The following is a 23,553-nucleotide window of genomic DNA, read 5'->3' on the forward strand; positions in this document are numbered from 1 at the left end:
ATGCTGTTTTTTGAAAAAGGAAATGATTACTTCTTTTTCATCCTCTCTAACCTTTTCCTCTCACATTTTAGCCAGCAGTTCTTTCTCCTCTGTATTTTCCTTTTCAAATTTTTGTTTATGGACCACTTGGGTCAGGCTACTCCCAAATTGGTGCTCATGTTGCTTTGGAAAGTACTGAGGAGCAATGCAGACTAGAAATTGAACTCAGGCCCCTGTCAGTGTGGAGCTTGTACTCACCCCCTTGAACCATCTCTCTGGCCTGATCCCAAACTTTTGTTTTTTTTTTTTTGCACTTTTTGGGTCACACCTGGCAATGCACAGGGTTACTCCTGGCTTTGCACTCACTCAGGAATTACTACTGGCGGTGCTCAGGGGACCATATGGGATGCTGGGAATTGAACCTGGGTTGGCTGCGTGCAAGGCAAACACCCTACCCTCTATACTATCGCTCCAGCCCTCGAATCCCAAACTTCTTGATTGCAAAAGATTACCCACCCCTCTAGCTTAAGTGTCACAGAACTGAGGTCCTATGATAGACAGAGTTTAAGAAGTTTTAACCTGGGTATGTTTGATTTTTATTTAAGCTTCATTGGCGGCCAGCTTACTAGAACGATCCAGGATACAGTTTCCAGGGCTGTGTCTTCTCTCTGTATTTCCACATTCATTATTCATCATGCAACTGAATTACATTTTCTTTGAAAATTAGTGTGGCTGTAATAACTTACATTCAACTAAAATTAATCTACTCTGTACTTGGGCCACATTTTATATCCGTCTCCTGTTCTTAATTTTTAGCATTGCCAAAGGAATTCAGTAATTTTACTTCCAGGCCTCACATACTTGGCCTTTCTTTGATTAGTTAAAATATACTAAGTCCTCACTCGATGGCAAAGCGTAATTTTTTTAGTTGTTTTTTAAAAAAAACAAATAGCAAAAATGTTTTGTTAGAATTGATTTAAAATCAAGTGTACTACATTCTAAGTGGCTTTAAAAAATTTGTTCTTAAAATGCTTTTCCTTTAGCTTTATACTTGTTTCTCCTTTTTAGGGGGTAGTGGAGTTAGGGTCACACCTCGTGATGCTCAGTCCCAGTGGGGCTCTGGTTTCACGTGCAGAGGTCAGGTTGGGATTGGCTGAGAATAAGGCAGGTCCCTTAACCAGTGTGCTATCACTCTGGCCCAGGTCCTTAGTGTCATAGCATGACTGATTTGTACCAGAGAAAAATCCCTCTAGAACCTCATCAGCCTGCCTGATGAGGGAATCAAACTAGACAAGGTAGGGAGGAGACAGAGAGGCTGTGGCTTCCACTCCAGAGGAAAGCAGATGAGAGCCTTGTAGGGAAACTCCTATGTGTCTCTGGAATGCAATCTGCCATTGTTTTATGGGGAGGCAGCTGATGTAAGTACTCAAAAGCAGCAGGGAGGATGTTGACTGCAACAATGCATTAAGGCTGTGGTCTGTAACCTCAGTAGTAAGGCAGTTAAAACTTTTTTATTTTGCAAAGACATTTTGATTGCCAAATGCATAACCATTAGCAGCTGTAATCTGAACAGTTCTCTAGGCCTGACAAGTTTCCAAACAAAAAGTTGAGTTGGTCGCTTTTGTTCCAGCGTCTGTGTTGTGTTTGGGCTATTTATATCCCTGTCTTCAATAGAAAATCCAATTTGTCTGAAATCTCCAAGGTCATTGATTATTCCACTTTTTCTGTACTGTCTCTTCCTCCATTGCTAGCTTACTGATTTTTTTCATCCATTTGATTTTACGGCTTTTATCGTAGTCCAGACTCCATCTTTGAGGAATTCTCTGAAGCAGTTCTAATTGATCTTAGCAGTAGAACTGCCTTCACCCAGTGGAGGAAGAGCGTTGCATTGCTTTTTCCCCTTCTGGTGAGTGTCTCTCTGGTATACAGGAAGATTGCAAATACCACTTCATGTCTGGGATTCATTGGCTTCTTTTGTCAGTAAGTATGAGAAAAAATGAGAGAACAAAGGAAGGGAGGAAGGAAGGGTGGGTCAGTATTTAAGCCAGCCATAGACTAAGAGATTCACCTCAAATCCTCTCCTGAAGAATGTGAAAGTGTCCTCTCTGTTGTGCTGATAAAATCTGCCAATTTGTAAGCCCTAAAATGCACATTCCTCAGGGCCTGTGAGGGCTGTATCTGAGACGCAGCACAGGGGAGTGGATGTCTGCAGCCAGTCATTCTGCCCTCGTTGGTTTTTCAGGAACACTCAGGCCAGGGGTAGAACACCGGCCTGAGTATGATCCCTGGTACCACATCCTCTTCTGCTCCCACCACTGCCAGGTATGACCTCTGTGAAAAAATAAAAAAAGTCACAAAGTAAATCATAGCTCAGATTGACAGGGATATTTAGATCACTTAATGTTTATGGATCAGAGTTTTTTTTTTTTTTTACTTTGCTTTCTAGAGCTTAACCTAGACTCGGTGCTCAGGGATCACTTCTCATGGTGCTTAGGGGATGCTTTGTGATGCTGGGATACAGGATTGGTCATGGCAAGGCAAACACCTTAACCCCAGAACAGACCATCTCTAGAGCTCTTTGTATCCTGGGTACCTTCATGGCTTAAGGAAGAGTCATGCACCTTTTTCTGTTTTTCGCTTTTGTTTTTGGGTGACACCCAGAGGTACTTGGGGTTCATGTATGCCCAGGTTTGGGCCTGAGGGATCTTTCAAGTACCAGGATTAAACCTGGGGCTCCTAAATGCAACACCTGTACTTCACCCTTTAAACTGACTCCCTGGTACTCATGTACGTTTTCTGTAATAATTCAGGGAATATCATTCTTTCAGTTGAACGGTTTCTGAAGAGTGAAGATTTGTTTCCTGTACACATATGTAATTTTTCTGGACTGGAGATAAAGATCAACAGACTGGAGCTCAAACTGCAATGCAGGAGGCTCAGGTTCAATCCCTGCCACCACAGGTCCTCTAAGGAGTGGGGCCTGAGCACCACTGGGTGGGGCCCACAAATGGTTTTGGGTTTTGGTTTTTTGGAGGCAGGGGTCAGGTCGGCCTCGTGAAAGGCGAAAGCCCAACCGCTGTGCTATCGCTCCAGCCCAGTCTAGGGCCATACCACCCTGAACGCACCCGATCAGGGAAACATGGGGATTAAACCCGGATCGGCTGATACGAAGCAAAAATCTTCCTGTTGTGCTCTCTCTAGACTGCTGTGTAAAGGAATTTGGACTGTATCCTGGAGACAGGCGTGAAAATGATCAGCTAAGATGAGCATTTCTGTTTAGCTTTTTTTCTTGCCTTTTTTTTTTTTTTTTTTAATTTTGGCTCACACCTGGCTGTGCTCAGGGCTTACTCCCAACTTTATGCTCAGGAATCACTCCTGGTAGGGCTTGGTGGACCACATGGGGTGCCAGGGATCCAACACAGGTCAGCCAAATGCAAGGCAAGTGCCCTGACTATTCTCTTTCTTCACCCTTTGAGATAATACATTTCTGGAAGACAGTCCTGATAGCAGCAGGAAGGATGGACAGAATGGAGCAACCCTGAAAACAGAGATGGTTTAATAAATTGTCCATATGAGGGGACTGGAGAGATAATACATCCCCATAGGGTGCTTGCCTTGCATGTGGCCAACGTGGGTTCAGTCCCCAACACTCCATATGGTCCCCCACAACCCACCAGGAGTAATTCCTGAGCACAAAGTCAGAAGTAAGTCCTGAGCAGAGGCACATCTACACCCATAAACCCGCCCCCCCCAAAAAAAAAAATAAAAGAAGAAGAAATTGACTGTGTAAGGCATGTTGCAGACCTGCACAGTGCTCTTGAGTTAGAAAAGGAGAGATGATTGTTGGAAGGATGCCCAGTACAGCAAAACTGTGATGCTCGGGGTACAGTGCGGTACTGGGCATCAAACGTGGGGCTCCAGCATACAAGGTGCTCAGGTGCTCGGGTTCCTTGAGCCACCTTTCTGATCCCTAGAATAGTTGTTTAAATGTTTAGGAAGTGAAGCCCATGGGATTCAGTGATCTAATTTGGATATAAAGGGTGAAACAGAAAAGTCTAGAATAAACTTGGATTCCTGGTTTGGACAGGTGATTAGATCATTAGTTCAGAAGGTATAAGAAAGAAGATAATTTTATTTTCAGGTAATCAATCATTTATTTATTTGGTCTCACAAGAGGGCGTCTCCCAGCAATTCAGTGCAAGAGCCAACCCCCCTCCTGCCCCCCCAAGGGCGACACAGTGGTTCCAGAGATGGCTCAGACACCTAGAGGCCTTGCCTCCAGGGCTGCTAGAGACGGACCTTGTGCTTTAACCCTGTACTACCTCTCCAGCCCCAAGGCAGTGGACTTTTAGAATAAAAGAGCTGTAGATTCTCAGTAACCTTCCTTCCCTATAAAGGAATGACTGAGCAAATTACAATAGGAACATTATTGTGGCACTAAAGGAGAGATGTTCTGCAGCTGTGATCACTATAGAAATAACTTTTCTATGAATTTTAACTTGGATGTTTTGTCTTTCAATTAAAACATGTTGGGAGGCCAGAGCAATGCTACAGAGGGGAGGGCACTTGCTTGCATGCAGCTGACCTGGATTCAATCTCTGGCATCCCAAATGGTCCCTCTATCCTACCAGGAGTGATTCCAGCAGATAGCCAAGAATATGTCTTGAGTAGAGCCAGGTATGACCCCAAAACAGGAAATTAAAACAAAAAAATGTTTTAAAAAATTAAAATAAAAAACAAAAATGACACCTGGCCTGCTGGGGAGGGTATCCTGACCTCACATGCAAAGCCTGTTCTCTGCCTCTTGATATCTCTCCATACCATCACTTGACAGCTTAAAATATTTTCCTTTTAAATATCTAATAGTCAGGGCTGGAGAGGTAGTACAGTGGATAGGACAGTTGCCTTGTACATGACCAAACCAGGTTCGGTCCCCAGTATTCCATATGGTCCTCTGAGTCCACCAGGCGTGATCTCTGAGTGCAGAAGCCCAGGAGTAAGCCCTGACTATCGCCAGGTGTGCTTCCCCTTCCTCCACAAAAATCTAGTAGTCTTTTTTACCTGGCATTATCTTTCAACCAGCGATTTTCTTTTTCTTTCTTTTTTTGTTTTTTTTTTGTTTTTTGGGTCACACCCGGCGATGCACAGGGTGTGCATCATGCACTCAGGAATTACTCCTGGCAGTGCTTGGGGGACCATATGGGATGCAAGGCAAACGCTCTACCCGCTGTGCTATTGCTCCAGCCCCAAATCTAGTAGTCTACAGAATGGGAAAGGGTATTCACCAATACCCTTCTGATAAGGGGTTAATATCAAGGATATACAAGGCACTAGTTGAACTCTACAAGAAGAAAACATCCAATCCCATCAGAAAATGGGATGATGAACAGAAACTTTCTCAAAGAAGAAATCCGAATGGCCAAAAGGCACATGAAAAAATGTTCTTCATCACTAATCAGGGAGATGCAGATCAAAACGACAATGAGGTATCATCTCACACCATAGAGACTGGCCCACATCTGAAAGAATAAAAGCAACTGGTGTTGCTGGTTCAGACTTTTTGGGAAACAATATGGACGTTTCTCAAAAAATTAGAAATTGAGCTCCCATTTGATCCAGCAATACCACTTCTGGGAATATATCCCGGAGATGCAAAAAAAAAAAATGCAGTAGAAATGACATCTGCACTTGTATGTTTATTGCAGCACTATTTACAATAGCCAGAATCTGGAAAAAAAACACAAGTGCCTGAGAACAGATGACTGGTTAAAACATTTTTGGTATTATCTAGACAATGGAATACTATGCAGCTGATAGAAAAGGTGAAATAATGAAATTTGCATATAAGTGGATTAACATGGAGAGTATCATGCTAAGTGAAACAAGTCAGAGAGAGGGAGACAGACTTAGAATGACTGCACTCATTCTTGGAATATAAAGCAACAGTCTGGGAGACTAACAACCAAGGATAGTAAAGATAAAGGCCAGGAGGATCGCTCCATGGCTTGGAAGCTGGCCTTATGCTGGGGAAAGGTTAGCTGGGATGGAGAAGGGCACATTAAGTGAATGATGCTTGGAGGGCTCGCTCAGATGTGTGCTGAAAGTAGACTATGGACCAAACATTACGGCCACTTACTACCTGTGTTGCAAACCAGAACATCCAAAAGGAGAGAGAAAAAGTAAAAGGGACTGTGCCTGCTACAGAGGCAGGGGGCGGGGGGAGTTACTGGGAACATTGGTGGTGGAGAATGGGCACTGGTGGAGGGATGGGTTCTCAATCATTGTATGACTGAAACATAATCATGAAAGTTTGTAAGTCTGTAACTATCTCAGGGTGATTCATAAAAATTTTTTTTAAAAATCTAGTAGTCTTGGGGCTGGAGCAATAGCACAGCGGGTAGGGCGTTTGCCTTGCACACGACCGACCCGGGTTCGATTCCCAGCATCCCATATGGTCCCCTGAGCACTGCCCGGGGGTAATTCCTGAGTGCAGAGCCAGGAGTAACCCCTGTGCATCGCCAGGTGTGACCCAAAAAGCAAAAAAAAAAAAAAAAAATCTAGTAGTCTTCTGGCCAGAGTATCATGGTCAGTATGTCCTTTTTTTTTTTTTTTTGCTTTTTTTTTAAGTTATTAAACTTCATAGTTTACAGCAGCACTGTTGTCCCATTGTTCATTGATTTGCCCTTTGTGGGCACCAGTAACGTCTCCATTGTGAGACCTGTTGTTACTGTTTTTGGCATATTGAATACACCACGGGTAGTTTGCCAGGCTCTGCCGTGCGGGTGAGATACTCTCAGTAGCTTGCTGGGCTCTCCGAGAGGGGCGGAAGAATCGAATCTGGGTCGGCCGCGTGCAAGGCGAATGCCCTACTCGCTGTGCTATAGCTTCAGCAACTAAATAAAATTAATTTCAAGGGGCCAGAGAGATAGTTTAATGGATAGTGCACTTGCCTTGTCTATGACCCTCCCAGGTTCAATCCCCAGCATCTGTGATGGGTCCTTGAGCACCACCTGGAGTTACTCCTGAGTACCACTGGATGTGGCCCAGAAACAAAACCCCCCAAAAATTCTTTTTAATTGCAAAACTTCTTTTTCTTCTCAAGAAAATGGCAGAAGGATGGGGGCCAGAGCAATATTATAGCTGGCCCTTATACTGGGCCAGCCCAGGTTTAATCCCCAGCATCCCAAGTGGTTCCCTGGGCCCTGCCCGGAGTGACTCCTGAGCACAGAGGAAGGAGTAAGTCCTGAGTACTGCTGGGTGTGACCCAAAAAATAAAATGGCAGAAATATTTGTAGAGTACTTGTGAGCAGTACTGAAGAGGACTAAAACTAGCTGTTAAGTAGTTGGTCACTTGTTAGTTAGGCGGCCCTGAGCCGTTGGAGGAAAGAAGAGTCCGCCTGCAGACCAGATGTCAGGCGCAACCGTGTCTCCCTTAAAGATTCTGTCCCAGACTGCACGATGGCCTGGAGTTCTTCCTTCGCAGAACTGCTTTCCTACCTGCTCCACGTCTGTTCTGTGCGAGCCTGGGACTCCCTTCTCTTCCTTCATTTGCTTTTGCTCTGGGGCAGCCCCAGGCCTTTGAGTCTTGAGCTCCCTCTCGTAATGTCTCTGACTTGTTATGTGTCCAGAGCGTGCTTTACTTGCAATAGAACCTTTTTAAAGGCTCTGAGTTTTACCAAGATGACTGCTTAAATATATTTTACTTTGAAACTTGGAATTACTCCTGGCGGTGCTTGGGGGACCATATAGGACGCTGGAAATTGAACCTGAGTCGGCCACATGCAAGGCAAATGCCCTACCCGCTGTGCTATCACTCCAGCCTCCTAAGTGGCTTTATTCCTTGTCTCTTTCTTGAATTCCTTGCTTTTCTATGATAGAGGTTGGGAAAAAGGATACTTACATACAACATGGATTCAATTCCTTTGGGAGTTGATTTTATTGTTTATCTTTATTGTGGGGATTGAATATTTAAAACCACTAGTTCTAAAGTTTCATTTATCTATCATTTTTCTAATTTTTCCTCATTTGACAATTCTTTACTCTGTTAATATTATTAATATATATCTGGATAGTGGTTTTTTTTTTTTCTTTTTTGGGTCACATCTGTCTATGCACAGGGATTACTCCTGGCTCTGCACTCAGGAATTACTCCTGGTGGTGCTCAGAGGACCATATGGGATGCTGGGAATCGAATCCGGGTTTGCCATGTGCAAGGCAAATGCCCTACCCACTGTGCTATCGCTCCAACCCCTATCTGGATAGTTTTTATTAAACATAAGACCTTATTGGCCACTTGACATGACATGAAAGTTTCAGTTTAGCTTGAGGGATAACAGGTTACAGGGATACACTTGCTTTTCCCCCAGTTCTAGTCCTTTGAGTGTCTAGTTCCCTGCATATGTTTTTAGCATGATTAAGATAACCTTTGTGTTAAATTTGGTAAAATGGCTGGGGGGTGTGGTGCAGCGGGATTTGGCTTGGGAGCCATATTTGGCTGTGCTCCAGGGCTTCTCCGAGCTCTGTGCTCAGGAGTCGCTATTGGCTCTGCCCAGGAGCCCACACAATACCAGAGACTGAACCTGAACTTCTGCACGAGCTTGTGCTTGTGCCTGTGGAGTGTTCTCTCTCTCTCTCTCTCTCTCTCTCTCTCTCTCTCTCTCTCTCTCTCTTCTCTCTTTCTCTCTCTCTCTCTCTCTCCCCCTCTCTTCCCCCCGCTCCTCTCTTTCTTCCTCTTTCTTCCCTCTCTCTCCCCCTTTCTTTCTTCCTCTCTCTCTCTTGTCCAGTGTCTTAAATTTTCTGTCCTTTCTTGAACAAATCTCTATCATTTGCCCACTGTGTGCTAGCACAATTCTTAATGATGAGGAAACACAAAAATCGAGATATGGGAGAGCGGGTTCATACTTAACATGCCCGAAGCAGGCACTTTATGGCCCGTTGAGCACCATTGGCAGCATCCCCCAAGCACAGAACTGGAAGTAGCCCCTGATCATGGGAAAAACTAAAAGACAAAACCCTGCCCTGGGTCTTGAACTATACTTTCACTGACCTGGGTTAGATCCCCAGCATCCATTATGGTCCCCACGCCCTGCCAGAAGTGATCCCTGAGCACAGAGCCAGGAGTAAGCCTTAAGTATCACCAGATGTGGCCAAAATAAAACAAAATCCTGCCCTGTGGAATCTTCATTGTTAATACAGGAGGCCCAAATAATTTAAATTAAGTAATATACTTGATGATGATATTTGGGTGATGATGGTATTTGAGCCCTGAACACCACTGGTGTGGCCCCAAACCAAACAGCTGGTCTAATCTATCTTTCAGCCCAGTATACCAGTCATCTGAGAACCAAAGCCATATTTGTGGGACCAGAGAGATAATACAGGGGTTTAGGCACTTGCCTTGCATGCAGCTGACTTTGGTTTGATCCCTGGTATCCCACATCGTCTCCTGAGCCCTTCCAGGAATAAGCCCTGAGCTTTGCCAGGTGTGACCCAAAAATCAGAACAAAGCAAATTTATTTCCACATTTCAACATATGTACGTATTCAGTGTGGCTTGATCAGTAACAAGAGAATGTAAAATTTAGGCAGGAATGACTGGAAAGCTCCCAGTTTGGGAAGGACAGAGCCACAGTGTCCTGGCAGAGGGTTCTGCTAGAAGAGAGAGAATCATCTGGTGGCTGCTGCTCTGACCCTGTAGAATGAGGTTTTGCATGTTGACAGCAGCCAAAGCACTTCCACAGTAAGAGCCGGACCTCACTTTTCCTTGTATTCTCTTATTATTTCTTTGTTTTCAGTTGCGAGGGAGGGGGTGTAGGTGGGAGGAGAGGGGGCGGGTTGCAGTCACACTCAGCTTCGTACAGGGATCACTCCTGGCTCTACATTCAGGAATCACTCCTGGCAGGCTTCCTGGGGGAGCATCTGTGGTGCCAGGGATTGACCCCAGGTCTGTCATGTCAAGGGACCTAACACTGTACCGTCGCTCCAACCCAGCTCTTTCTTGTGTTCTAAGGAAATACGGGGATAAGGCATGAAAAGGGTTTCCCCTTCCCCCTTTAGTCTTTATTTTCTACCACAGACATCGGGACCCTGCCTGGGATAGCATGTTGCTGATTCTTGGTACCAGGCACTCCACACCTGCCCACCTGATGCTGCCCCATACACTGCCATTCCTTCCTCCTGTGTTGGCCACAGCAAACACAGCTGCCTCAGAGAAGGGCTCTGGAAGTTTGTGCTGCCACTAATGATAGAGAAATTTTCTTTTTTTTAGAAAACGAAAAAACAAACACAAAAAATCCTGAAGTCTCCAATTCTTCTGCAAATCTTTATATCTTTAGCGGACTGGGCACTTTACTTATGGTTTGGGGACCACTTGTGGTTAGTGCCCAGGCCTTGCTTCTGGCTCAGTGATTGAGGCTTATTCCTAGCTCTGTGCTCAGGGGTCACTCCTGGCAGGCTCAGGAGAGCGGTGGTGCTGAGAACCAAACCCAAATGAGCTGTGTGCAAGGTAAGTGCCCTACCTGCTACAGCAGGTACAGTCTCGGAGGTCTTTGAGGACACTTTTTAGCTAGTGAAACTCAGTTTGATGATAGTTACTTGGAGAAAGGCTCTTCCAGTAGTGATGTCCACCTCTAGTATCCTATGAGCGTATTTGTCAGTTCCACCCAGTATACGATATCCCCGCAACCAGAAGAATGAAACACCGGATCAGCAGGGTTTAGACAAACAATACTTAATGCCAGCTGCAAGGTGGTTAAGTGGTGACTGTGGCCAGCTTAGTCTCACTAAGGAACTTCTTTTTTGGGGGGTCACACCCAGCGATGCTCAGGGATTACTCCTGACTCTGCACTAAGGAATCACTCCTGGTGGTGCTTGGGAGAACCATATGGAATGCCAGGGATCGAACCCAGATCGGCCACGTGCAAGGCAAACACCCTACCCGCTGTACTCTTGCTTCGGCCCCTCACTAAGGAACTTCTGCGGCTGTCTTTGCAGAAAGAATAAAAGTCCTCTAAGGATTCAAATTTTGTGTGTGATAGGGAACCAAAGGATTCAATGTACTTTTCAGAATTGTTCTACCAGTTACCTTTACACCCTCAGAAGTTTGGAATGCACCCAGCAAGACAGCATTTGCATGGGCATACCTTTCAGAATTAGTCATTTTCCTTACTTTTCATTAGTGAAGGCCTCTGTTAAATACCTCTGAAAGAGTTGCATAGACAGTCTTTTTTTTCCACTTTTTGGTTGGGGCCACATGCTGGGTGCTCAGGGCTTACTCCCGGCTCAGGAATCAGGGATCATTCCTGGGAGGGCTTGGGTGACCATATAGAGTACCAGGGATTAGAACCCGGTCAATCGGGTTCTAATCACATTCAAGGCAAGTGCCTTATCTGCTGTCCTATCTCAGCAGCCCCAGGATTTGGTTCTTGCAAGATGTCAGACACACTTTCCTAGGAAGCTGTTTTCCCGATTGAAAGGGAAATGGTTGGCAGTAGACTATGGAAGACCAGGATGTGCTTGGCCAATGCCATGGCTTAGTGGTAGACCTTTTGCCTTTTCAAGTGAGAGACCCTGGGTTCAGTTCGCAGCACCATGGGGAGACAAAAATAATCACTGGGCCTGGAGGACATTGGAAGGTTTGTTTTTACTTGTTGAGTTCATTCTTTATCTGACTGAAATGGAGAGGGCTATCACCATTTGATCTCAAAATTCAAAAACTGCTCCAACTTGCCTGAATTTCTTACTTTTCTATTTCATAGTATCCAGACATGAGTCAAGAATCAGATTCTCCGTTTGTTTTCATCTGTGCAAATCCCCAGGAAATGATTGTGAAGTTTCCTATTAAAGGAAATCCAAAAATCTGTAAGTCATAAACTTTGATGAACTAACATTTTTTCTTTTAGTCTGGTTATCTCATTTTTTTTTGGCTTTTTGGGTCACACCTGGCTTGCACTCAAGAATTACTCCTGGCGGTGCTCAAGGGACCATATGGGATGCTGGGAATCGAACCCGGATCGGCCATGTGCTAGGCAAATGCCCTACTCGCTGTGCTATCGCTCCAGCCCCTGGTTATCTCACTTTTTAAGAAAATTCTCGTTTTGCCCTGTTCTGTGGCATCTCAAGTGTTGGGAGATTAAATGATTATGTTTACTGGTGACTATAATGTTAAATAAACTAATATAGCCTTTTCAATGTGTACCTGGATCCACAATTACTGAAATGTTAATGAATCACAATTAGCTTTTATTTAGAACCCCATTACATTTAAAATCTTTTTCTAAGCCAAAAGGTTCTATTTTGTGATAGAAGTCCTGGGAGGAGGTGGTGCTTTGCTCCCCTGTAATACTCCTTCCGGCAGTATTAAGCTGTTGCCAATGACAACATTGATACTGTTTCTCAGCCTTTACTCTAAAAATTTAAAGACTCTTTTTTTTAATTTGGGGCCACACCTGGTGGGTGGTGCATAGGACTTCCTCACTGCTCTGTGATCCATTGTTACTCTGGTGCCCAGGGGATCATGTGGTACTCCAGTCAGCTACATGTAAAATATGTGCTCATGTGCTGTGCTCTCTCTGACCTTTTTTAAGCATCATTTTTTGTGTTTTTATTTTTGTTGTTGTTGCTGTTGTTTTGGTTTTTGAGCCATACTTGGTGTGCTCAAGTTTATTCCTGGTTTTGCACTCAGGGATCACTCCTGGTGCTTCTTAGGGGGCCATATGGGGTCCCAGGGATTGAACCCAAGACAAGCACTATACCTTATACCTGCTGTACTATCTCTGGCTCCTTTTTTTTTCTCCACACTTGATGGTGCTCAGGGCTTACTCCTGGTTCTGTGTTCAGGGATCACTCCTGGCTGGGCTTAGGGGCCCTATGAAGTGTCAGGGATTAAATCTGGGTTGTCACCTGCAAGGCAAGCACCCTGCCCACAATACTATGATTGCTCTGGCCCGCTTGTGCTTTTTTTTAATTTTTTGCTGCTCTAGGGGCACTCAAGGGCTCTGCCCTCCTCAGTATTTTCGTCCTACCCAGAGATGTTGGGGATCAGGCAATGCAGACACTTCAGCCCATTTAGTTCTCTCCCTGGTCTTAAGCAGTGAGTTTTTTTTTTTTTTTAAATCAAATCAATAAGAGCCATTTGAATGATTTCTGTGTCTCTCAGAAAAAGAAAATATCGGGCTGGAGTGATAGCACAGCGGGTAGGGTGTTTGCCTTGCATGCGGTCGACCCAAGTTCGATGCATCCCATATGGTCCCCCGAGCACCGCCAGGAGTAATTCCTGAGTGCATGAGCCAGGAGTAACCCCTGTGCATCGCTGGGTGTGACCCAAAAGCAAAAAAAAAAAAAACCCTAAAAAAAGAAAAATATCTCTTAAGAGGGACCAACCCATCCTGAGGATTTTGTCTAGCTTATTTCCTTAAACTCCTCATCCTTTTACCCTTAATTCTTTCTTAGCATCCCTAAAAAAACCTGTATGCTTACTAGTTTCCTTTTCTTAGGCCATAAAACCATCAGTAGTTTATAGATGGAAAAGTCTTTCATCCCACAGCCACAGGGGCAAAATACATTCTTGACTCAAAATTTGAAATGCTTCACATTTTCTTCTAGAGACAGTTACATGAAGGATTTAAGTTTTATTGTAATTAATAATATTAGTATTCCATGTACAGATCAGTAGCCTAAATGTTTTTTACTTTTGTAAAGGAGCTGGAGTGATAGTACAGTGGGTAAAGTGCTTGCCTTGCATAATGGCTCAATCCTTCACATCCCAGGATTGATTCCTGACTGCTGAGATAGGAGTAACCCCTGAGCATCAACTAGGTGGGGGCCCCCACCCCCAATTTTTTTTTTGTAGATAGTACAGCGTGCAAGCTACCCGTGGCATACTCGATATGCCAAAAACAGTAACAATGTCTCACAATGGAGATGTTACTGGTGCCTGCTCGAGCAAATCGATGAGCAGTGGGATGACAGTGATGATGACAGTGACAGATAGTAGAGCAGGTAGAGCGCTGACCCAAGTTCAATCCTAAGCATCCCCGAGCTTACTAGAAGTTTAGACCTGAGTACCTCCGGGCATGGCACAAAAACTAAAACAGAAATAAATTTGTTTTGTGTAATAGCTTACGAACCTAGCCACTTTGTGAGGTGTTGTGGAAGGGCCTGAGCTGTATCCTCAGTGGATGGAACCTTTTATGAAATAGTTCTGTTAGTTTGTGTATTCCAAGGGGCTGGAGCGATAGCACAGCGGGTAGGGCGTTTGCCTTGCACGCGGCCAACCCAGGTTCTAATCCCAGCATCCCATATGGTCCCCTGAGCACCGCCAGGGGTAATTCCTGAGTGAAGAGCCAGGAGTAACCCCTGTGCATTGCCGGGTATGACCCAAAAAAAACAAAAAAAAAAAAACAAAAAAAAAAAAAAAAGAAAGAAAGAGAAGTTTGTGTATTCCAAGTTCCAGACCTCTGATTTGCAAGTGAGCTTTCAGAATATAACTGATTTACATGTTGTATCATGTGTTAAATGTATCATAAAATGAGTGTTTTAATACAGTTTTGGATATATAGACTTGAGCTTGTGTAATCTGGAGGTAATAATGTTTTTCAAAATAATTCTAAACAGAGAAATGTGTAATATGATATCACTTACCTATCAGCTCAAATTAGGAAATGTGAAAGAGTATATAGATTGAGTCCTCCAAGAGATAAAGGGCATCTGTTTAACTAAACTATATGTAATATAAATTCATTTATATAGTACCTTAGTCTTATGTAAAGCATGTGAAAATCTCTATGAGAACTATATCAACTGATGACAAAACCTTTTTCCCATTTTACTTTCTTGCTCATCTGTTGCACATATATTTGATTTTCTTTTATGCACTGTCATTAAAGATGTGGTTTTAGGGACAGAGGCTATAGTACAGCAAGTAAGAGTTTTTGCCTTGAACATGGCTGGCTTGGGTTCAGTCCCAAGCATCCCATTTGGTCCCCCTGAGCATTGCCCATACCCTCCACCCCCAGAGAAAAAAGGATGTAGTTATATTAAAACACAGTGTGTACTAAATGTAAAAATATTAGGGATATTTTTATCCCTAATATTAGGGCTGGAGAGATAGTGTAGGGGGTAAGTTGTTTGCCTTGGGTGAAGTTCTCACAGGTTCAATCTCTGTCACCCCAGAGAGTCCCCCAAGCTCCCAGGGTTAATCACTCCTGAGCACACTTGGGCGTAGTCCAAACACCCGTGTCGTCTTCTCTGCTCCCAATCCCAAGTGAGAGAGTACTGTGGGCCAGAGAGATCTCAAAGGATTGAGCATATGCTTCACATGTGAAAGGCCTACATACCACATGGTTCCCTGAGCACCACCATAGATGGCTCAAACTTCCCCTCCTCCCCACCCCCCCCACCCCGAAAAAGAGTAATTTGTTTTACTGTAGTTGGATGTCCAGGTCACAGGTCTTGAAAGACTAAACTATAACTCACAATTTCTGTGATCTGCATGTAACCATGGCAATTTCATCATGCAGAAAGCTCCAATCTCTTGCTTTTTACTGACCATGAGTTAGTATTGGTAGTCATCATCTCCTCTTTTGGGGGGAAGATACATCTGGCAGTATTCAGGAGTTACTGCCTGTCCCATGCTCAGGAGTGATCCCAGATGGTGGGATCAAATGTTGCCAGGGAGCAAACCAGGGTTGGCTAACTCTCTCTCTGGCCCCATACGTGGTTTTCTTAGCCAGTCTGCAGATCAAAAGAAACTTCTGAGTCCCTGGGAATGTCCTGAAAATCCTCTCTCTTTGTCTTCTTTTTCTTATTTGTTCTCCATTAAAGCTAGAGATTACCCACCATTGAGTACTTTGTTCCAATGGATTGAATTTACCTCATTCAGTCTCATTGAAGGCTCTCACAGTCAGACTGGAGTCTTCTGAAAATTACTCTTGGAATGTTCTTAAACTTTGAGAGTATGAAGAAGGTAGTCCGTTTTTTTGTTAGATTGTTTTGTTTTGTTTGGGGGCCATCTCTGGTGTTACTCAGGGCTTACTCCTGGCTGTGCACTCAGGGATCAATCCTGGAGGACTCAGGAGACCATATAGGTACTAGATTTCAAACCTGGTCAGCCATGTGCAAGGCAAGTGCCCTCCCCATGGTACTACTGCTCCAGCTCCAGTAGTCCTTATTCACTGTATCACTGTCACCCTATTGCTCATCAATTTGCTCGAGCGGGCACTAGTAACATCTCCACTGTGAGACTTGTTACTGTTTTTAGCATATCGGATACACCACGGGTAGCTTGCTGGGCTCTCCAAGAGGGGTGGAGGAATCGAATCTGGGTCAGCCTTGTGCAAGGCAAATGCCTTACCCGCTGTGCTATCACTCCAGCCCATCTAAGTGAATATAAACTAGTATTAGTCCTAACACATCAAGAAAACAGGCAGTGCACACTACAATCATTCATCTGTAGAATTTTTTATTTTTTATTTTTTGTTGGTGGTGTCAGACTGTACCCAGGGCACAGCAAATGTGAAGCAAGCACCCTACACTGAGTTATATCCTTGGCTCCTCCCCATTTCCCATACTGGGAAGCTGAAACAGATAAAAGACTTGCTTACACTTACGTGGAAAATTAAACAGACCATAAGAAATTGAACTACCAAATTTGAGCATTAACTGTTCAGTTCCCCTTACATTTTTTAGCAGTCTCTGAGTTTTTGTGGGTTTTTTTTTGGTGTGTGTGTGTGTGTGGGTGGGTGGGGTTGGGGAATGGGGTTTCATACCCAGAGGTGCTCTCTGTGCTCAAGGATTACCCCTGGCAGGGATTGGGGGATTATATGTGGTTATGGTGTCAGGGATTGAACCTGGGTCAACCGTGTATAAGGGAAACACCTGCTGTACTATCTCTCCAGCAGACTTTGAGTTTATAAAGCATTTTAGCATGATTATTTCAATTTGTCATTTGATTGGCAAAATGTGTAAACTAACAAGGTAGTGTGTAAACTAATAAGGCAATGACTCGTCACCACAGCTTAGTAAGTAGGATTTTATTTTCCTTTATTTATTGTACAATTAAGTAAACATACTCAGAAAAAGTTGTATTTTGTTCAAGTTTTTCTCCCTTCGGATTTCTTGCACTTTCCATTTTATCGGATTGTCTTAGAAATAAATCATTCAACTTGACATTTTCTTTGTGGGGCACAGTATAAGAGCTTGAAGGGGCCTTCAGTACCAGCTCTCCCTGTTAGCGTTGGAAAAGTTGAAGGCTAGAATGATGAGGTGACTTCCTGAGAGTCTCACAGTGAGGCCGAAACTGAAATGTGGGTTTCACTCGATATAGAGTTCCAAGTGGAATACCCAGTGCTGTAGCAGCTTGTCCTGAAAAGCTGAATGAAACACAATACTTCTCTGTGGCCCTTAACTGGTCACTCGTGTTTCTGAGCACTTCTATTTTGGGTTAGGAGGAGGCCCTGTAATGTAAAAGTTTTGAAATGTGTAGTGTTTACCTTCTTTGTTATAATTTATTTGCTGAAAATGTTTATTGAGTTCCTATCGCTTGGCAATCGCTGTTGTGGTATTAGGGATACAAAGGATACCTGTTTCAAACCCACTTGCCCGACTGCTGGCACACTTTTGAATTTCCAGCCTTACCGCCTGAGGTATCAGAATTCTTCCCTGGGAGTCCTCTGAGTTCCAACACCCAGTTGAAAATCAGCAGTACATATTTGGGGTGGCACTTGACCATTTCTGAGGAAGCCCAGAGAGTGTAGGTGTGCTTTCTAGAGGCTAAAAGGGAGAAACAAACCTCAAAACACCCTCTGTCTCTGAGGGAGGCTCCTTGCATTCTTTATCTTTGCTTTTCAGGCTGAAACTGAAGTGAGTTATTTGTTTTCATCCTTCATTTTGGTGTTGGCTGTACATGAATTTGTTTTTCTTTTGGAGCCACACCCGAAAATGCAGTGCTCAGGACTTACTCCTGGTTCTGTGCTCAAGTATCACTCCTGGCTGGGCTCTGAGAACTAGATGGGATGCTGGGGGTTGAACTTGGGTTGGCCACATGCAAGGCAAGCACCTCACCCACTGTACTCTTGCCCTTCACATGCCTTTTTGTGGGAGGAAACAATCTTCAGGATCTCATTTCAGTCCAGGCAGACAGGAGGGAACTTGAAGATTCTATTTAGGACATGAAGGTGGTGCCTAGAACTGCCGCCCCAGCTCTAGCTGTAGAATGTGGAGAGGTCAGAGGGCAGTGACCACATCAATGAAAGGCTGTTCCTTAGGGTCACTTGAGAGCAGAGGAGTGCATGTTTCTAACTTTTAATACTGGAGTCATACAACCTATGACGCTTGTTCCTCTGAGCTGGTGTCAGGGCCCTTTTACAGCCAAGCCTTCACTGTGGATTCTTACTGCACTGTCTCAGATCAGTTCCTCAGGGAGGTAGAGGCCTCAGAGGGGTGAGGCAAACCACTTTCCTCACTGCAGAAGCTTCGTGTACTACGTTCAGTGAACAGGTCAAAGGAATGGGTTTCCCCTGTGTGAAGCCTCTGGCCTCAGTGTATGTGTATATTCTTTTAAACACTGGCCTTAGAGTCGAATACCTAGAGAATGTGATTTTTTTTTTCCTCTACAGAATCAACATCTTTGCTTCTCTAGACCAGTGAGTGCCAGGACATGAGCATGTGTGTTTGTGTGTCCCTGTTGCCTCTGTTCCTGCAGAATGAAATTGTCTGAGTCCCAAAGCCACTTAATTGAATGTGACAGGAACATATTAACAAAAAGATCTGGCAGGCCATGAAAAATTTGCATTGCAAATTTAAAAAGTAATGAGAGTTTCTTTTTCTCTCTTTCAGGGAAACTGGATTCCAAGATCCATCAAGGAGCAAAGAAGGGGTTAATGAAGCAGAATAAAGCCTTCTGACCCAGGAGAAAAGGGACTGTACAGCTGTGTGGAGTTTTGTGTACTGAAGTTGCTATCCACTGGTCCTTTGGAATTGAAACAGTAGAAATTTAAAGGCTTGGTGTCAGTCTTAAATCTCTCAGAATTTTAACTCTTACCAAAATCTGTATATTTTTCTTATGGAGTGGGATTCTTAACTTTGTGAAACAGATCAAAATCTTTGGATACTTTATTTATAAAGACCTATTTTAAAATTTCTAGGTCTTTGCCATTTTTCTTAGAACAGTATTAAAAGGAAAAGGAACAAATTGCAATTACTTTCCTAAGGTTTGGATTTGTAGTTAAGAGAATTGAAAAGTCGTTTTTCAAAGTGATGACGCTGGAGCAAAAGGTAGGGAGTGTACTTGCCTTGCACGCGGTTAACCAGGTTCAATCCTAGGCACTCCATGTGGTTCCCTGAACCTCATTTAAGAGTTCTTGAGCACAGAGCCAGGAGTAAGCTCTGAGCACTGCCAGGGGTGGCCCAGAAAACAAACAAAAACCCAAAGTGATAGCCTGATAGAGTATTAGGATGTTTGACAAATTATTTAATACAAACCTGTACGGAAGAAAAAAATTATTTTCAGCAAGTTTTCTGCTCTAGTCCCACATATCCTTGTGTTTTGTTTTGTGGCCAATTCCAACAAGCACTCAGGGGCTATTTCTGGCACCGGGGTTGGGTTTTGAACCTGGCAGTGCTCAGAGCTCTACACATACACAGTTCCAGGGATCAAACATGCCTCCTACTTGCAGAGCCTGAGCTGAGCCTGTCGAACCATCTCTCTTCCTGGCCCTGCCCAGCACTTCTTGATGTGAACAGTCTTGAAAAGCTGAGTAACTTGCAAAAACAAAACAAAACAGAAAGCAGACTACACAGCACCTGAGCAACTTTCTTTGGCAGACATACATTAACCTGAAGAGGTGCTGCTACTTTACTCGTTTTGGTTTGGGAGGTTAGGACATTAGACAACTTGAATTGGTCCTTTTGATATTGCTACTGTTGCAAAAGCATCACTTAAGCTGGGAGAACTAGAAACACTGGAGAATAAAATCCCTGTAGTAAAAGCACCCAAATTCCCCAAATCCCCAAATCAAACTTTTTAAAATCATCCACAGCCCAGGAAACCATGAGATTTGGAAAGCAGGAGGTTAGTCTGGAGTGAGATTTTTTACAAGCCATTTTGACCCCACTCAGTTTTTTCCTGAGGCTGTTCAGGAGAGCTGTCAGGAGAGCTGTCAAAATCTGAATTGCCGCATACTCAGGAAATTCATGATCTTAAATGTGCAATGTTCTGATTTTCATAAGGCAGCACTACCACACTGGAAGTTGGATTCTCTCCAGCAGTTGTGTGCTTAAAAAGAAAGCATGAGGGAGAGAAAAAAAAAGTACCCTGTGTTATGAAAAAGATTAATTTCCCCTTTCTTTAATCCTTCATATTCAGCATTTATTTCCATTGAAATGCACAATGAGCTTAATTGCACTCATTATGCATTGATGTTCACTCAGCTGTGAACCCTTCTTGTTGCATTGCTCTAGGCACTAGTTTTTCAGGACCTGATCACTCTGGATTCCCAGGGGAAACCCACCTAATTTTTTACTGATACAATCATGCAGTATTCCCTTTCCCTGTTTAACTTATGTGTAGGAAGTGTGAAGGACAACTAAAGGCACCTCTTTAGGAAAAAAAGTTTCTTTTCTAGCCTCCTGTTGACCTTATACAGGGTTATTAATGAAGCCCCATTGAGTTAGCTATGCAATGAAAAGTTGAACAAACAACAAGCAGTAGCAACCTCTAAGTTCTATGCTGGGGCAGATTTTTGATTCCTCCCCCCACTTTTTTTCTTTGTTTTGGGGTCATATTTGCGATGCTCAGGGGCTACTCCTGGCTCTGCACTCAGGAATTACTCCTGGCGGTGCTCAGGGGACCATATGGGATGCTGGGGTTGAACCTAGGTCAGCTGCATGCAAAGCAAATGCCCTCCCCCCTGTACTGTGGCCCCCAGCTCTTTTTCCCTTTTTTTGTTTTGAGGCCACACCTGGCTTTGTGCTCAGAAATCACTTCTGATATAGCTGAGGGGAACGTATTAGGCACCTGGGATTGAACCCAGATCTGCTGTATGCACGGCAAGTGACTTACCTGCTGTACTATCTCTTTGGCCCCAGCTTTCTTCTTTCGTATGGTGATCAAACCCAGGACCTCATACATGCAAGTTATGTGCTGTACCACTTAACCACATCCCCAGTCCGGTCTGATTTTCTAAATATCTAAATAAGGGCAAGAAGTGAAGAGTTAGGGAGAACAAAAGGTGGATCTGCCTTTTTTATTTGAACAGCCTAAATACCAGAAGAGTCTGAATTCATTTCCTCCCTGGACAGTGTGTGTACGCATGCCCAAAGAAAACATCATGAGCTACAAAAGTCCAGGTTCTGCAGCCATCTGTGTGCTGCGACAAAGTCTACAAGAACATTACTTGGTTATTAAGAACCTACCTCCGCATCCAAAATAAGCAACTGGAGCCACAAGAGTAAATGGTGGAGTAATTTGAAATATGAAAACTTCTTTTCACAGTTAGACTGGAAGAGCCTGTCTGGAGTTCACATGGAGTGGTATAAGGTTCCTCTTTGATTTATGGAGACTGGCGGGGAGGGGGAGTGTGAGAGACCTGGGGATAGATGCCTTCAGTTGCCCGGTGATGAATAACATAATTTCAGACCTCAAGGAAATTTTTAGCAGCCTGAGGACAGACTTGCTCAGGAATAGCCTGTGCAGTGCTTTATAACACTTTGCAGCATGACCCTCTAACTCAGGGAAGTTCCTCTGGGCTTAGGGAAGTTTACGTATCTAAGCTGGTTTCCCTCCAGAGCCTAAATACCCCTTTTGGAAGGTTGCTTCCTTGGCCCTAAATTTGTATAGTGCCTAAATGATTCTTGTGTTTTAGGTTTGGTTTTCTTTTATGGGCTAGACTCGGCCTTAATTATAGTGCAGAGTAAGATAGACCTGAGACTGGAATCCTGCCCTGTCAGGATCAAGGCTGCTTTCATTTTGCAGTCATGTTTGGAATGGAATAGACTAAGTGGTAGTTGTATTTTCCCTTTTTTCTTTCTTATTTTTGCTTGCTACGCTAGTTGGACTAATGATTTAAGAGTTCCGTATCTCCTTTTAAGCTGTGAGTTTGCGTAAATCCATTCCTCTCTCCCTCCCCACCTCCCCAATAGGTGTGAAAACATACTTTTTTCTTTCTGGGCCACACCGAGCAGTGTTCAGGGTTTACTCTTAGCTCTGCACTCAGGGCTCGCTCCCGGTGCTCTTGGGACCACAGGGTGCCAGGGATTGAACGCAGGTCAAAGGCACTTGCCCTACCCACTATACTATCTCCAAATCCAAAAAGTTCAGACTTCAAAGATTATTTTTAGGGACTCAAGCAGTAGTACAGTGGAGAGTTAGTTTTGCCTTGCACACGGCCAGGTTTGATCCCCTATATTCCTTATGGACCCCTAGCACCGCCGGGAACCAGGTGTAAGTAACCCTGAATATCTCCAGGTGTGATAAACCAAACAAAACCAAACAAACCAAAAAAACCAAACAAAAGAAAAGGATTATTTTTACATGTAACAAATAGTTTTTAAATGAGTTATAAACACATCTCATCATTTTAACTACTGCCTACAGTAAAGACTATTTCTGTGGATTTTTTTAAGCTTAGTAACTTTTTTTTTTTTTTTTGCTTCTTGGGTCACACCTGGCGATGCACAGGGGTTACTCCTGGCTCATGCACTCAGGCATTTCCCCTGCAGGTGCTCGGGGGACCATATGGGATGCTAGGATTCAAACCCGGGTTGGCCGCGTGTAAGGCAAACGTCCTACCCGCTGTGCTATTGCTTCAGCCCCTAAGCTTAATAACTTTTAATGCATTACTAGGGCTACTTAACCAAGATCAAGAAGGTTGTAGAAAAGGCCAGAAAAAGAGCAAACGTTTATTAAAGAGATCAGCTAACTTCAGTTTACTATGCCTTGGGGAAAGAAAGTCTTACATTGAAAGCATGTTTCCCCTTGAGATTCAAATAGCAAGCACATATTTGCTGCCCTCAACTTCTATGAATGTTTGGAGGAAGGTGATCCATATTGCGCACACTAGCAGGGAATCCTCATGTGGAGGACCTTTTAATTTGACTCACGAGAAGAAAGTCACCATGCCATCCTCTGACAATGGAGAGCACATCTTATGTATTTTGCACACAATGTAGAATAAATCCCGGATGAAACTTGGTAGATAGATTTTAGCTTTCCATTTAAATGAAAGTGCTCCTAAAGAAAATCTCTTATGTACTGTACTAGCTTGGAGGCAGGTAAATAGGGCTGGGGAGTGTGGGAGGCATGGAGGGTTCATAGAAAAGTATGTCACAGGAGATAGTTTTGGTCTTGGGGCCACACCCAGCAGTGCTCAGGTATCACTCCTGGTGAGGCTCAGGGCACCAAAGGGGATGCTGGGGATTGAACAAGGGTCAGCCATATGCAAGGAGGTTCCTACCTCACTTAGAAGATTTTTAGAAGAGTCTATAATTATCATCTGATAGAGTAACCACTAGCCACATATGGTTATATCAATTAAATGAAGAGACCAACTCTTCAGTCACATCAACTATATTTCAAATG

At 43.8% G+C, this 23,553-nt stretch overlaps 1 protein-coding gene and 1 long non-coding RNA gene across 5 annotated transcripts in view; one reads left to right on the top strand and one right to left on the bottom strand.

The window, feature by feature from the left end:
• The window catches only part of TRIP4 (thyroid hormone receptor interactor 4), a 53,050-nt gene extending 30,336 nt beyond the window's left edge, over window positions 1–22,714 (top strand). For 2 of the 4 annotated variants that reach the window (XM_055126451.1, XM_055126453.1), the window contains one exon: window positions 18,813–22,714. In XM_055126451.1, coding sequence (XP_054982426.1) covers window positions 18,813–18,857 — 45 coding nt within the window. In that variant the 3' untranslated portion in view covers window positions 18,858–22,714. Of the gene's footprint in view, window positions 1–11,734; window positions 11,838–18,812 lie in introns of those variants that run through there. The other 2 variants (XM_004619622.2, XM_055126452.1) reach the window with 2 other exon arrangements.
• On the bottom strand, window positions 1,472–10,633 carry LOC129402042 (uncharacterized). The gene is made up of 2 exons (XR_008628517.1): window positions 10,496–10,633; window positions 1,472–2,310 (listed from the first exon to the last, which is right to left on the bottom strand). It is a non-coding gene; the product is annotated as an uncharacterized LOC129402042 (long non-coding RNA).
• Window positions 22,715–23,553: the final 839 nt, after the last annotated feature.

Source organism: Sorex araneus, chromosome 2, assembly GCF_027595985.1.
Source record: "Sorex araneus isolate mSorAra2 chromosome 2, mSorAra2.pri, whole genome shotgun sequence".
Lineage (NCBI taxonomy): Eukaryota > Metazoa > Chordata > Mammalia > Eulipotyphla > Soricidae > Sorex > Sorex araneus.